The sequence below is a fragment of the Carcharhinus amblyrhynchos genome, chromosome 15 (genome assembly GCF_965287045.1).
Source record: "Carcharhinus amblyrhynchos chromosome 15, sCarAmb.v2.hapA, whole genome shotgun sequence".
In the NCBI taxonomy this organism is placed as follows: domain Eukaryota; kingdom Metazoa; phylum Chordata; class Chondrichthyes; order Carcharhiniformes; family Carcharhinidae; genus Carcharhinus; species Carcharhinus amblyrhynchos.
In genome coordinates this window covers 39960388-39975521 of record NC_137338.1, presented here as the reverse complement: position 1 = coordinate 39975521, position 15134 = coordinate 39960388, and the positions used below count along the sequence as shown (strand labels likewise).

Sequence of the window (15134 nt, the reverse complement as noted above, 5' to 3'; positions counted from 1 at the left end):
GAGACTTCAGCCCTCCTTATCTCTGCAACACTCTGAGAAATCGGAACTCCTCCAATTCTGGCCACTTGTGCATCCCCAATTTTAATTTCTCCACCATTGGAGGCAATGCCTTCAGCTATCTAGGCCCCAACTGGGGAATACCCTTCTTAAACTTCTCCACTTCTCAATCTCTCTCTCTCCGACTTTAAAAATGACCATTTTGATCAAGCTTTTGGTTTTCTGTTGTACGTTCATGTGGCTTGGTATCTAAGTTTCATTCACATTCCTTTGCAGCACAATGGGACATTTTACTAAATTTAAATTAATGCAAATTCTTCTTATGTTTGCTATCTCCAATCACGCTACTTTCAATCTCCCTCATTGGTTCTAGATGTCAGCCTCGTTGCAAACATTCCCTGCTTTGTCCCAAATTCTCCATAATGGTGTTCTCCACCTTCCTTTAGAATTTGTTTTTCTAACTTCTCTTTTGTTCTGCTTTAGTAGTTAACATAGGGTCACAGTTCTTCAATCTGTTTATTTTGTTGGAATGTAGTTACCGCGCATGCTTGTAAATATCTCTTTCAATTTTTTTCATTTGTCTTGAACGCAAATTTTCCGGATTTCCACCATTATCACCCCTGACCTGTTTATGTTGTTTCTTTGCCTTCCAATGCCTCTGTTCCATAAAATGTCAGCTTAGATCAATGGTGGTACATTGATGTGAGTCAGTTGTGAATTCAAGCCCCATTATGGAAATGCAGAAACATTCCCTGACCTAACGCTTACAATGCAGTTTGGAGTCTACGGCTTTATTGTTCGAAGACATCTCTCAAACCATGTTCTCTTAGTCAATTTAGGTGGACATAAAGGTCCTGTCCCATAGCATGAAGAAAAGTAGGAGGGTTTCTCAATGTTCTGATCAACATTTATTCCTCAACCAAAACAATCAAAACTGGGTCATTTTCTCTGTACTGATTGTGACACCAAGGTATATACCAATGGCTGGCACATCTGCTTATGTAGCTACACCTCAAACACAATTCATTGGCTACAAAGCATTGGAGGAATGCCAAGGACATGAATGTATTCAAGATGGGGTTCTTATTTACAATTTATTCCATAAATAAAGGTGCTTAAATATTGAAGTCTTGTTTCATTGATTTATTGAGCATGTTGTATATAGTACTTGTAACAGTAGTTAAACATGCACTTAAATGTGAATACTTACAACCACAAATAAGGGGTTTGGTTGGAGATCCGAATACGTTAGTTTTGAGATCATTACCTTAGGTGCCTACAAATCAAAATACTCGTTGCAAATTGCCTGTGTTACAAATTTCTCACTCCCTCAAAGTCAAAGTTAAAATCAAAGTTAAAATGCAAGTCCATACAAGGCTCACTGTTTTCCTTGATTAACAAACCCATTTTTGCTTGGATAATAAGTTTCACTCACTTTTTTAACCTCATCAACTGTTTCATTCTTTTTCCGTTACTTCCTTTCCACCAAATGAAACCTTTATTTCTGTATGATTCATACCAATTAAGTTGGATAATGTAAGCCCAGATATTTCCTTTTGCAGAACAAGCTGCTTTCCACATTATTTCAATGGCTAAAGTTTTCTAAATCTTTAGGAGCTAGATTGCAATAGCATGTCTTTAATTCCACATTTATTTTGTTCTAAAACTGACAATCGCTGCAGGGTCAGTCTTGGCTCAACAGCCCAGACATATAATCAAATTGATTTGGACTTGATTAACAGCCGAAGATTAAATGATTAAGTTACTTGTTAATATCCGGAGAAATCAATAGTTGAATAGCATTAGTAGATTTAGGAAAGTCTAATTAATCCTTTCCTTAAAAAAGGAGTTAAATATAGAATTCTAACTCTCTATTTTCTGTGGCAGCTGTTTATCCCAGCTCATAGCAGGTTTTATTATGCTATAATCGCTAAGCTGTTACGATCACATTAAACACTGTGCAATCAGGCAACATTCAAAATCATTATTATCATATATTAATTCTGCAAAGATTTATTACGGAAATTTTACACACTCTTTTGTGAACTTTCATACTATGCCGACCTGAACTGTACAGATAATCAGATTTACAGTTATAGATCTTCCCAAACGTGGATTATCTCAGGAGGAAGCTCTGAGAATTATTAATAAAATGATGAAATACTGATGCTTGTGTAAGGTCACTGATCATAGGAGTAACTTAAAATCAGGACTTAAAAATGATGCACCAAGTATTGGCATATTATGAGGGAATCTACAGAAATGATACAACAAAGAAGGGAGCCATTTGACCCATTTTGTCCATGCTGACCCAAAGACACCTAGATGCCTTTTCTAATCTCGTTTTCCTGGACATGGCGCATAGTCCTGAAAGTTACAGCACTTAAAGTGCAGATCCAAGTACTTTTTAAATGAGTTTAGGGTTTCTGCCTCCACCACCAACTCAGGCAGCAAATTCTAGACACCTATCAACCTCTGCATAAAAATTTTTCCTCAAGTTACCTCTAATCCTTCTGCCACTTAGCTTGAATCTATGACCTCTGGTTTTTGAACTCTCTGCCAAGGGAAACAGGTTCTTCCTATCTACTCTATGTCTACCCCCCTCAATTTTGTACACCTCAACCATGTCACCTCTCGGCCTTCTCTGTTGCAAGGAAAACAACCCAACCTCTCCAATCTCTTCTTGTAGCTACAATTCTCCAGTCCTGGCAACATTCTAGTAAATCTTCCCCGCACTCTCTCCAGAGCAGTTACATCCTTCCTGTAATGTGGTGATCAGAATTGCACACAATACTCCAGTGTCTTGTACAGTTTCATCATTATATCCCTACTTTTGTACTATATACCGCCATGAAGGACAGCATTCCATATCCTTTCTTTACAACTTTACCTATCGTAATGCTACCTTCAGAGACCTGTGCATTCACACACCAAGATCTCTCACTTCATTTACCCCTCTGAGTATATTCCCATTTTTTGTGTATATCCTTTTACAGTTTGACCTCCCTAAATGCCTGACATCACACTCAGAGTTGAACTCCATCGGCCACTTCCCTCCCATTCCACAAACTCATTTATATAATTTCAGAGCTTACAGCTATCCTTTACACTATCCACTACAGAACTCATTTTAGTGTTCTCTGCAAATTTCCCAATCATGCCCCCCAAGTTCAAGTCCAAAGATATATAACATATACAAAACAAACAGCAAGGGTCCCAAGACTGAGTCCTACAGAACAGCACTTGAAACAGCTTCTCATTCACAAGGGCAGCCATCAACCATTACCCTTTGTTTCCTGTTACAAATCCAACTTTCGATTCAATTTGCTACATTACCTTGTGTCCCATGGGCTTTTTTGACTGTTATGCCAAGTGGGACCTTGTCAAACACCTTACTAAAATCCAGGGGGGGTGATTTTCCCAAAACAATTCTAAGTGTCGAATTTGCGTAAAAACTGGAGTAAATCACGCTGTTTTTTTCAGCCGGAGTTTCAAAATGAATCGTCCATACTCTGCACTGCAGGGATGACTAGCATGAATCATACTGAAAATCTGGGGTGGAGTCTATTGGAGAGGCCGGCAACAGAGTGCTGAGAGGGCCAGTGCACAGGTGCTGAACTGTCAGTGCCGAGATCAGCGCATTCGCACTGCCCGATCACTGGCCAGTTCGCTTGCTGACCCTCCACGACACTTGCCCTACCATGGCCTGATCACCGGCCCCTCCCCACCGAACATGCCCAGGCCAGCCACCACCCCATCCCCAGCCGGCCTTGACATCCTCCACTGCCCCATCTCCATAATCCCAATCTCCTGAAACCCACCTCCTCCCATGGCCTTGGCCACCACCCCATCCCCAGCCCGCCTCGATGTCTTCCACTGCCCCACTCCCGCAACCCCTATCTCCTGAAAACACCCCCATCTCCAAATGCACCGGACCTGCCCACCCGTGCCCCCACCCCACCGGACCCCGTTGCTGGCTCCCTCCCTCTGTCACTCAGCCCCCAGTACAGACTAGCAGCGGGACACCCACCCCCACCGATCATCTCCAGAGGTCCTGCCTCCAAGGCACTGCCAGATGCCCAGTGGGCAATGCTAAGTTGCCCCCATGCGTTGGCATTTTGCCCCTTGGGCAGCGCCAAGGCGCCTAGGCTGGAACTACCAAGGTGGCAAAGCCCAGGGAGTTACCCCCCTCCGGTGCCAGGCACTCTGGGGGAAGACTCGATTGCCCTTCATTCCAGCGAGGTCAAGCCGCCAGCTTCGTGCAAATGGGGAGCTATACTAGACCCTGCTGGAGTGAAACACTCTTGGGGTTGGGAGTGGGGGAGACATCGGTGGGCCCAGAAATTTCAGTCTTAGGCCTGCTAATGAAATGTAAAATAGACATAAATAAACGTTTGCATGATTTATTCAGCTCCATGCCAATTTCTGGTGCAGAGCTGACAGCACTGGAAATCTGACTGCCATTGACTCATGGAGGCCCAGTAGGTAGATAGGCCTGCTGTGAGATAAAATAGCACAACGCGATGGGAGGTTTCTCCCCCCATGTAGACAACATCCACTGCAGTACCCTCATCAATCCTCTAGGCACTTCCTCAAAGAATTCAATCAAACTTGTAAGGCATGACCTTCCCTTAAAGCCATGCTAATATCTCCGACTAGTCCATATCGTCCTAAGTGACAGCCTATCCAATCTCTCAGGATTGATTCTAATAATTTGCCTATCTCCAAAGTAAGCCTAACTGGCCTCTAATTATTTGGCAACTCCTTCGTGTTCTTTTTAAACCGTCCATCTCTTGAGATCGTTTCTATATGTTTTCAGTTTGAAGAACAAAGACATTCTGGACATGCGTGGGGCTCAATGCAAGTGACAGCATGGCAGTGAGACAGGTCGCGTATACTCCATTTCCAGGTCTCCTTTGACAGCCATATGGGGATGGCTTGAAGCTTTTTTCGGGGGAATTCTAAGTTTTGAGTCCTGTTGCCTGGCAACTCATTGCAAGTAGAAGTAAATGGGCTTCCAGACGGAGTTGAAGCTGCTGTTGAAGGGAAATCAGAGGTTAAATCCTTGAGGGAGAGGAACTGAAATCCCTCATGAGAAAGGCAGAGTTGGAAGGACTGCGTCATTCTGATCACTGATGTCTGTGTGGGTTGCTGGGAAAATTCATGAGATGTTTTGGTTTGTCTGCCATTTAATGTGCAATATATCATATACATTCAACCACAACTTGTTGGTTAATTCATGTTTAATTCATGCGAATTCTCAATGTTAGTGCAGGATGTAGTAATGACTGCTTGCTTTGTTGACTCGTGTATAATAAATATTCTTGTTTTTTTTTAACCCATGAAATCTGGAGTCTTTGTTCGCTTGGTAAATACTGTGATTTCAAATTGTGTCTGCTATAACAGTATTAAAACATTGTCTTAAGCTTAATTTCTCATACTTTGATATTACTAAATATAGTAAACAAGTGTAATGACAATATTGGACAATTTTCAGCACAAGCAAAATCAGAATAAATTTGATACAACATCGTATGTATTGTTTGATACAATATTATCATATCGTTTCTAGAAAACATAAAATGCACTAAGGAACTCTTGGAGCTTCATCTACCATCGTTTCTATTAAATAAGCTAAAAACTATGGTATCTAAGATGCCATGAGGATGCAAAGGACAGCCTGAACAAAAAGTCTTACCTTTTACACAAGTGGGTTTGTTGATGGTCTTTTTTGTTCCCAAACCTAGCTGACCCCAGTTGTTGCTCCCAAAGATATATAACTTGCCATTTTCTGTCAAATAAACAAACATGTTTCATGTGACTCTTAATTTCATACTTCACGTTGTTCCTCAACAAATACATCTTTGAATATCTGATCTGTCTGTGTCTCGTGTCAGAATTAATTGATGAAAGAAGGCAGGTATCCATCAACTGTCATGATGTTCCCCAAAGTCACTTCATCTCATTTTCTGCTTAAGTCTCACAATCTCAAATCTGTTTCATGATTTAATATCGCCAGTGTGAAGCTAGCAAAATGACATTGAATATTGGAATCACTGTCCTTCCCTAATCCCTTCAGATCTTCTTACAATGAAATGTTGGTATCAAATGCATCAATCCAACAGGATCCTTTTGTGCAAGGATGAAATAGGCAAAATCAGGCCAAAAATCTCATAGCAGCTAATGTAAAGAATCAGTGTTGGCGGCCTGGGAGTGAAATATTCAAGAAATGTTCATGACCAAATCTTCAGTTACACGAGTGCATTTTTTTCTTGACATAATCTTAGTATTTTTTCAGATTAAAATCATTAGTGACAGTAAAGAAGGAGTTAACAATTTAAAAATACATAGCGAGGAAAAAGCCTTAAGTCCAAATATCCAAGGACAACATTCCACCCCACAATAATTCACAAAAACACTTAGATAGTGCCTTCATAAAATGCACTGAGAAGAATCACAGGAGGATTAACAGGCACAGTTTGGCACTGAAGTAAATAAAGGAGATATTAGGGCAAATGATCAGAAAACATAGATTTTAAAGAGCATCTTAAAAGAGGAAAGAAATTAAAAGAATTGCTGAATTGGAAAAAATCTCATGGCATGGTAAATGTCTCAGTTGTCACTATTGCAGTATTGCTGCAGCTATGTCATCTATCTGACAGTTAACTCCATTTCTCTGTCTAAAAATGCTTAGCATTTCCATCCTTTTCTGTTTTTATTTCCGATTTCTAATATCTACAGTGTTTTGCATTTGTCTTTAAACATCGACTTGTAGCTAAGGCTTCACTTCCAGCATTATTGTCCACCTTTTGCTTTTAAAACAACAATGATTTATATTTATACAGCATCTTTAATGGAATGAGACATTCCAAGACTCTTCACAAATGCACCATGAAACAAAGTATGACTCTTCTGAGCCATATCAACAGAGTTAAGGTCAGATGACTAATGGCTGAGCTAAAGAGTTAAATTTTAAAGAATATCTTAAAAGAGGGAATTGAGATAGAGGGACAGCCAGGTGTAGGGAGGGTATGACAGTGCTTGTGGCCCAGGCGACTGCAAATTCAGCCAAATTTGCACAGAAGGCCAGAATTAGAAGAGCACAGTTGGAGTCTGAGGCTGGATGAGATTACAGAGATTGGTCTGGGCGAGGCCATGGAAGAATTGGACGTTAAGGATCAGAATTTTAATAAGAGGATGATGCTTGACCAGGAGCCAACCACAGGTTAGTGGGCACAGAGGTGATGGCGGAATGGGACTTGCTGCAAGCTAAGTTGCAGGCAGTTGAGTTTTGAATGACCACAAGTGGAAGGTAGAATGTGGGAGACAAGCCAGGAGTGCATTGGAATGCTTGAATCTAGAGGAAACAAAGATATAGATGAGAATTCTAACAGAAGATGAGGGGCAAAGTTGAGCAATGATACGGAGGTGAAAATAGATGATCTTAGCAATGGTGCAAAAGAGATTTGAAGCTCATCTCAGAATTAAAGTGACACCAAGATTGCAAACAGACTGTCGCCTTGGAGAGCGGTGGAATCTGTAGCTAGGGAACAGAACTTGAACTGGAACTGAGGATAAAAAAAAGGCTTCAGACTTCCCAATATTTAACTGAATGAACTTTCTGCTCATTTAGTACTGCTGTTAACTGTTAGATGATGAAAAAAATACAGCTCTGCAGAAAACATTATCAACATCACAATGGATACAATTTAGGTGCCACTCATTCCAATAAACATCAGAGATTTGTCCTTGTGCTGAAAGATTTGAAAAGTTTGTTGACAAGCCATTCAGGGAAAGGTATCACAAGAATTTCATACTTCATGTTGCCTTTTATATATTTAGTGAAAGCAAGATTCTCCTCTCATACTTTCTTGTGCTATTATGTGACTGTTAGAATTTGGAAATAATTAGAAAAAAATGGAGTTTGTATCTAGTAGTATGTGGAAACATTAATGTGCCTAAAGTGAATAAAAGCCCAGTTCATCAGCCTGGTAAGAGCTCAGGACAACTGCACTGAATACCCATTGTAAACACTTGTTAGCAGGTCTCACAAATTGTGGGATGATATGGGAGAATAAAATTAGTCTGGACACACAGCTTGAGAGGTGATAAGGAAGAAATAAAATAAGGATGACCAAATTTAGTCATATGAATCATACAACGGTCCGAGAAAGTAATGGCTGGTGACTGTCATAAAAAGGCAGAATTTTCAACCTGGAGATCAAATAAAGAACTTGACACCAGGACCAAAAGACCTTTTCAATAATCCACCCAGGCATCCATCACTGAAAAAAAGAGTATAAAATAAGTCACTTTAGGAGAGGTCATTACGGTAGGTGATGAACAAAAGCTCTAAAGGGAGACAGCAGTTAAACCTTTGAGATGAATCCCAGAAGGCAAGATGACTTGAGCACTACAAAAAAGTGAAGAGGCAATGAGCTGTCCATATATGCGTGCCAACCTACCCAATCGAGTCAGTGCTTACTGGTTTTCCCGGTCGTATGTTTTTGAAGTAGAACTAGTAATATTAGATCCCATCCTAACTCTTATTAAAACTCACCATCCCAACATATCGGTTGCATTCTAATTCTGACTGACGAGAAAACGTCAAGTAAATTTTGAAGTTTAACTCAAAGATTAAAATTGTCACAGAACTTACAACACAGAGAGTTTTGGCCATTTCTTTTGGAAGTGTATCACACTCTCATGCATAGTTAACCAAAATGACTGCGGCCAGGCTCCAAGATGATTTATTGTAATTCATTCATGGGACATGGACATCTGGCCAGCATTTATTGGCAACTCCAAGATGCCCTTGTCCAGAGGGTTGTTGAGAGTCAACCACATTGCTGTGGCTCTGGAGGCACATGTCAGGCCAGTCCAGGCAGATTTTCTTCCCTAAAGGACATTAGTGAAACAGATGAGTTGAAAGTGTCATGTGTGTGTCTGTGTTTTTCTCTCCCCAAAACAATTAAATTTAAGGAGGAAAATCAAGGTGCAACAAGTTGTGTATGCTCCTGGATATATCATCCTTACCTGCTTGTCTTCAAAACATTCTCAGTGGATTTTATTCTAACAAAGGATGCTCAAGTAATAAAATGTGTCCCTTGTTTGTTACTGTAGCTAAAATGTCAAAGTAAAAGTGTTTCTGCCTCATCTTTGCATACAAAAAAAAATCTGTTCTGAGTTGGGGCAAATGACTCACCAGTAATGAATGCAGTATGCTCATCCCCACAGCTGATAGAGATAGCTTTGTCATTTTTCAGCCAGAATTTGCTAGGAACATTGTCTGAGAATTTGCTTTTACCAAAAGTAAAAACAGCTCCTGAATCTGAAAACAAAATAAATTGTATGAATTATTTATATTTAATCAATAGCATGTTCTACTGCTGGTGCAGTATAAGTTAAATATCCAAGGTTAGCTATTTCCTGGGTGGAACTATGAATTACAATTTCATTCACATCTAGTAGAGCTCCTACACTTTATTATTTCACTTAAACTGTGTAATGTTGATCTAAGAGGTTTACAAAATGTATTTGTATATATTTACATGGATACCCATGGTCAGGATTTCAAACGTGGCCTCACACACTGGCTGGAAAGACAGGTGAAGCTGCCACTGCCAGCCCAGGAATCCACAACCCAATTTTATGTGGTTGACTCTATTCCGCCTCCAACAGCTCTGCAGCACCACTGGGAGTGGTGGCCACAGCATTCCCCAACCCAGATGTTCTTTGGAGACTGACAAACAAGTTAATGGAATGGCATTGGTAGGGGAAGTCAGGCAAGCCCAGGAGGCAGAAGATGATTACCGTGTAAACAAGCACAAGGTGTCCATATGTCTGCCCCCAGCCTGAGACCACAGCCTGTCAGACAAGGTATACTTGGTTGCCCCACCACATGGCATGGACTCCCCCACCACTGGTTATTTTACCTTTACTTAAGGGCCTCCATTTGCCCATGGGCAGATTGCCAGACACCTACCTACCTACCCCACACTTGGTAAAATGCCGGTAGCAGGATGGCAATGGGCATGGTGCCCCCAACATCCCACCCAATTTTACACTGCCTTCCTGCCTGCCAGCTCACTCAATGCATACAATTTCAGCCTTACTTTAATTGTAATAAATCTGCTGTAAAGAAAACAATCTAAGCCTATCCAGTCTTTCCTTATAACTCAAATATATAAGGGCAGCTCGGTAGCACAGTGGTTAGCACTGCTGCTTCACAGCTCCAGGGACCTGGGTTCGATCCCCGGCCCCGGTCACTGTCTGTGTGGAGTTTGCACATTCTCCTCGTGTCTGCATGGGTTTCCTCCAGGTGCTCCGGTTTCCTCCCACAGTCCAAAGATGTGCGGGTTAGATTGATTGGCCATGCTAAAATTGCCCCTTAGTGCCCTGGGATGTGTAGGTTAGAGGAATTGGTGGGTAAGTGTATAGGGATGTGGAGGTAGGGCCTGGGTGGGATTGTGGTCAGTGCAGACTTGATGGGCCAAAGGGCCTCTTTCTGCACTGTGGAGTTCAATGATTCTATGAAATGCTCCATCCTGGTGATGGTGATCTCCTCTGTAACCCCTTTTAATGCAATCACATCCTTTCTATAGTGAGGTGACCGGAACTGCACACAATACTTCAGCTCTTACAGGACTGCAGAGCTTAGATCTGATCCATTGGTTGGGGAATCGCTTAGCTTTGTATATCACATGCTGCTGTTTATGGTTAAACTGTTGTTTAAAACACTTATTCAGTGCAAAATGTCAGTTCTGAAAGAGTCAACAATCAAATTTATTTTGGATGAATTTTGAGTTAATTGACAACGTGAGGATTTACAGAAACCCAACAATATTACTCAGTCCTGAATGTCATTGCCAAGTGTCTTTAATTTGTCTCATTCATCACTACCAGCAGCACAAAGGTTGCTTGTAGCCAATGTTGTATTTTGATATTGGGCGGTGGGGGGGGGGGAGACACGTTTCTCACATTTACAGATTTTGAAATAAAGGACTTTTTTAAGCTTAGTTCGCATTTCTCCATTGTGAATGACACCTGAGTTGGGCACCTGCACGTCCATGTTACTCCACTATCAGATCAGTACGCTCTTAAATAAGGAACAACTTCACCAGAAAAGATTTCCTTTTAATAGGGTCACCGTTTTGTCATTTTTTTGAATATATTACAGAATTATTTTTACAGACATTTTCAATTAAAATATACTAAAGGATATGTAATTCGAAAGAAATTATTCTTAGCTGATTTTGCTGTCTATTTTGTAAATATTCACATTCTAGATTAACCTCATTTAAGGTACTTTTCCATGTTAATACTTGCAACCCTGCTACCAGTATGGCTGCAATAAGGCTCTGAATCACTGTTCAATCTGTGATGTTTCAAACCTTAAAACTAAATACAGAAAATAATTGCATACTTTGGTTGCCATACAACTGTAACACAAGATGTAGCAATTAGCATTAGTTGAACTGTGCTGCTGACCCTTATCTAGCAGTTATTCATCTCTATAGAAACTTGGATCCAAACATAAATGATTCCAGTATAGATTTAGACCAGACACAAGGTCTTCCTCGAGGTTACTACGTTGAGCAGATGTTTCTTCCAAATAAGATCGGACAGCTACTCCTTGAGGGCATTTTTTATTTTACAAAGTGGGTCCAAGGATCAGGAACACTTGAGACAGGCTTTGACAGTGAGGTTAAGGTTAGAAAGGCTGCAATGATGCCACTTGTTATTTCCTTTGACTTTAAAAACCATCCTAAAAGCACAAAGAAAATTTCAATGCTGCTTCAATTTATATATGATGTGGGTATGCCGGCGTTGGACTGGCGTAAACACAGTAGAAAGTCTGACAACACCAGGTTTTAGCCCAACCGATTTATTTGATAATAGACTCACAAGCTTTCGGGGTTAGCCCCTTCGTCAGGTGAATGGAGAGTTCTGGCCTCAGACAGAGCATATAGAGCGAACACTTCAGTGGTCACAGGCATTCCGCCTCTGACCTTCGGGTAAGCATTCTCCAAGGCGGCCTTCACGACACACAACAGCGCAAAGTCGCTGAGCAGAGACTGATAGCCAAGTTCCGCACACATGAGGACGGTCTCAACAGGGATCTTGGGTTCATGTCACACTATCTGTAACCCCCGTGACTTGCCTGGGTTTGCGAAACCTCACTTACTGTACTCTCTGGAGACAATACACATCTCTTTAACCTGTGATCAGTGCTCCTTCCACTCACATTGTCAGGTCTTGAACAGCAGGTTAGGTGTAAGGATTCGCATTCTAATCAGTAATCTCTAAACTGTCTGTGCTTTATATGCTCTGTCTGAGGCCAGAACTCTCCATTCACCTGATGAAGGGGCTAACCCCGAAAGCTTGTGAGTCTATTATCAAATAAATCGGTTGGACTAAAACATGGTGTTGTCAGACTTTTTACTCAATTTATATATCCAGCTTGGAAGCACTTGGCATACACATTTTCATCACACTATGGAAAAGCTGCTTTGTTGAACTTATGTACTTATACACTTTCACAGATTTCATTTGGAACACAGAAGGATTTATTAATAAGATCAGTACAGCAACCAGCAGGACTGCACCTTATCCCCTAGGTGTCTCCTGCCTAAGAAAGGACTCCACCCCCATGGAGTGATTACCCATACTATGTCTCAATTGATCCCTCAAGCCAAGTGATCCTTACTCTGCTGTGTTGCCCTTAAAAGGGCAATCACCACAAGTTGCCACACATGTATATGCATGTCTTCATTTCTCGGTTTTTCTCATTGCTTGTGGCTTTCTCTTGATTACTGTTTATTTTTGCTTCTGATAATAGGCCCCTGTATCTTTTCATCTATTTTATTGTGCCATTTCCTTTTATTCATAGCTCTCCCTTTGTGAGTACGCTCTGCTTCTGTAGCACTTCCACTGTGCTCATTTACTACAGATTATTTTCCCATTCCATCTGTTGCCTTTGGCTTCAGTAAGCTTTCACACTGCGATGTGACCTAAAGGAACCGAGTCCAGAAGAGCTGAAAAGAGAGAACAGGAAGGTAACAAAACTAATGATGAAGAGAGAGCTCCAGGATCGGGCAAACTACCAATAGAGGGCCAAGAGAAATTGACCTGGAACCAATGTGAACACTGTGCATCTTCTTCGTACCAGACCTCACAATGTGGAGCCTGAGCAACTTAAAATTTAGTCTTAAAAACTCGACTTCTGGCATTCTGAAGGAGGTGCACTGACAATGTAAGATGTGCACCCCTATGCTCCATGACTAAATTCGTAACATTTTAAGCAAACTTTTATCACTTTTCTGTCTCTTAACCAATACTTTGTGTACAAGTGCACACGATTTTGCTCGCAAAGCTTTGAGAAATGCCTGGAACCTGATCTCAGAAGGACGCTGCGATAGCAAGCTGTGAAGCCTTGACCTGTCCTGATGCTACTTGCGCTGGCGGAGAAACAACTTGCTCGGGTAAGGAGCCTGCCTAAGCTTGGAGTTGTTTACAGAGGCACTGGAATTGCTCAGAAGTGATTATGTGGGAAAATTGACACACTGGCCACTAGTCAGATAATGAAACCAAAAGACGAAATGCTGGAAAATCTCAGCAGGTCTGACAGCATCTGTAAGGAGAGAAAATAACTGATGTTTCAAATCTAAACAATCCTTTATCAAAGTTAAAGGGCAGTGGGAGATATTTATACTGCAAGGTGAGGGAATGAAAGATGAGTCATAGTCACAGAAAACAGGAGAAAAGACTGCTTATGGCTGTCCATAGAGGGAATAAAGGGTGTGAATGGCCAAACAGCAGAGAAGCTAAAATGAAGATGTTGGGGAGGTTGGGGGTGGGTGGGGGGTTGATGGATAAGACAGAGGTAAGATTTGGAAAAGGAGAAGAAAAAGGGAGAAAAGATAAGGGAAGGGGGATAAAGTGGGGGAAAGAATGGGGGGAATGAAAAAAGACAATAAAGAAATAAAAGGTAGAGAACAGTAAAATATTAAATAAAACAGAATAAAAACAAAAGGGTCAAGGTGCGGTAGTACAAATCATCTGAAGTTGTTGAATTCGATGTTGAGACTGGAAGGCTGTAAAGTGCCTAGTTGGAAGATGAGATGCTGTTCCTCCAGTTTGCGTTGAGCTTCACTGGAACATTGCAGCCGGCCAAGGGCAGACATGTGGGCATGGGAGCAGGATCATGTGTTAAAATAGCAAGCAACCAGGTCAGGGGTCTTGATTGCACAGAGGCCGAAGGTGCTCAGCAAAGCAATCACCCAGTCTATGCTTGGTTTCTCCGATATAGAGCCCACGTTGGGAGCAGCGAATGCAATACACCTAATTGAAAGAGATGCAAGTTAAACACTGCTTAACCTGGAATGAATGTTTTGGACCTTGGATGATGAGCATAGAGGAGGTGAAGGGACAGGTGTTACACCTTCTGCAGTTGCATGGGAAGGTGCCACGAGTGGATTAGTTATCCCGGAGGGAACAGTCCCTTCGGAATGCTGACAGAAGTAGTGAAGGAAAGATGTGTTTGGTGGTGGCATCTCGCCGGAGTTGGTGAAAATGGCAGAGGATTATGTTTTGCATGTGGAGGCTGGTAAGATGAAATGTGGGGGTCTCTATCCTTATTCTGGGAAGGAGGGGAAGGGGTGAGGGGCATGGCATGGGAGATGGACCGCACGCTGTTGAGGGCCCTGTTGACAACTCAGACTCCACAGTTGAGGAAAACAGAGCACATAATAGAACCACCACTTTGGAAGGTGGCATCATCAGAACAAATGAGGCAAAAGAGCTGTGAGAAAGGATGTACAGGATGTAGGGCATGAAGAGCTGTAGTCCAGATAGCTGTGGGAGTCAGTGGGCTTGTAGTGGATCTTGGTAGATAGTCTGTTGACAGAAATGGAGACAGAAAGGTCAAGGAAGGGAAGGGAAGTGTCTGAGAGGTGGACCAGGTGAAAGCAATGGAGAAGTGGAAACTGGCAGTGAAGTTGATGAATTTTTCAAAAGCATGAAGCGTGAAGCATGAGAATGACCAAATAGTCATTGATGTACCAGTAAAGGAATTGTGGAAGGGGACCTGGGTAGGCCTGGAACAAGGAATGCTCCACATACCCCATAAAATGACA

The 15134-nt window shown here is 41.6% G+C and overlaps 1 protein-coding gene across 3 annotated transcripts in view; it reads right to left on the bottom strand.

The window, feature by feature from the left end:
- Nucleotides 1–15134, bottom strand: part of rpgra (retinitis pigmentosa GTPase regulator a) — a 71041-nt gene that overhangs the window by 39160 nt on the left and 16747 nt on the right. For all 3 annotated transcript variants that reach the window (XM_080203866.1, XM_080203865.1, XM_080203867.1), the window contains 2 exons: nt 9203–9328; nt 5696–5788 (listed from right to left, as the gene is read on the bottom strand). In XM_080203866.1, coding sequence (XP_080059992.1) covers nt 5696–5788; nt 9203–9328 — 219 coding nt within the window. The remainder of the gene's footprint in view (nt 1–5695; nt 5789–9202; nt 9329–15134) is intronic.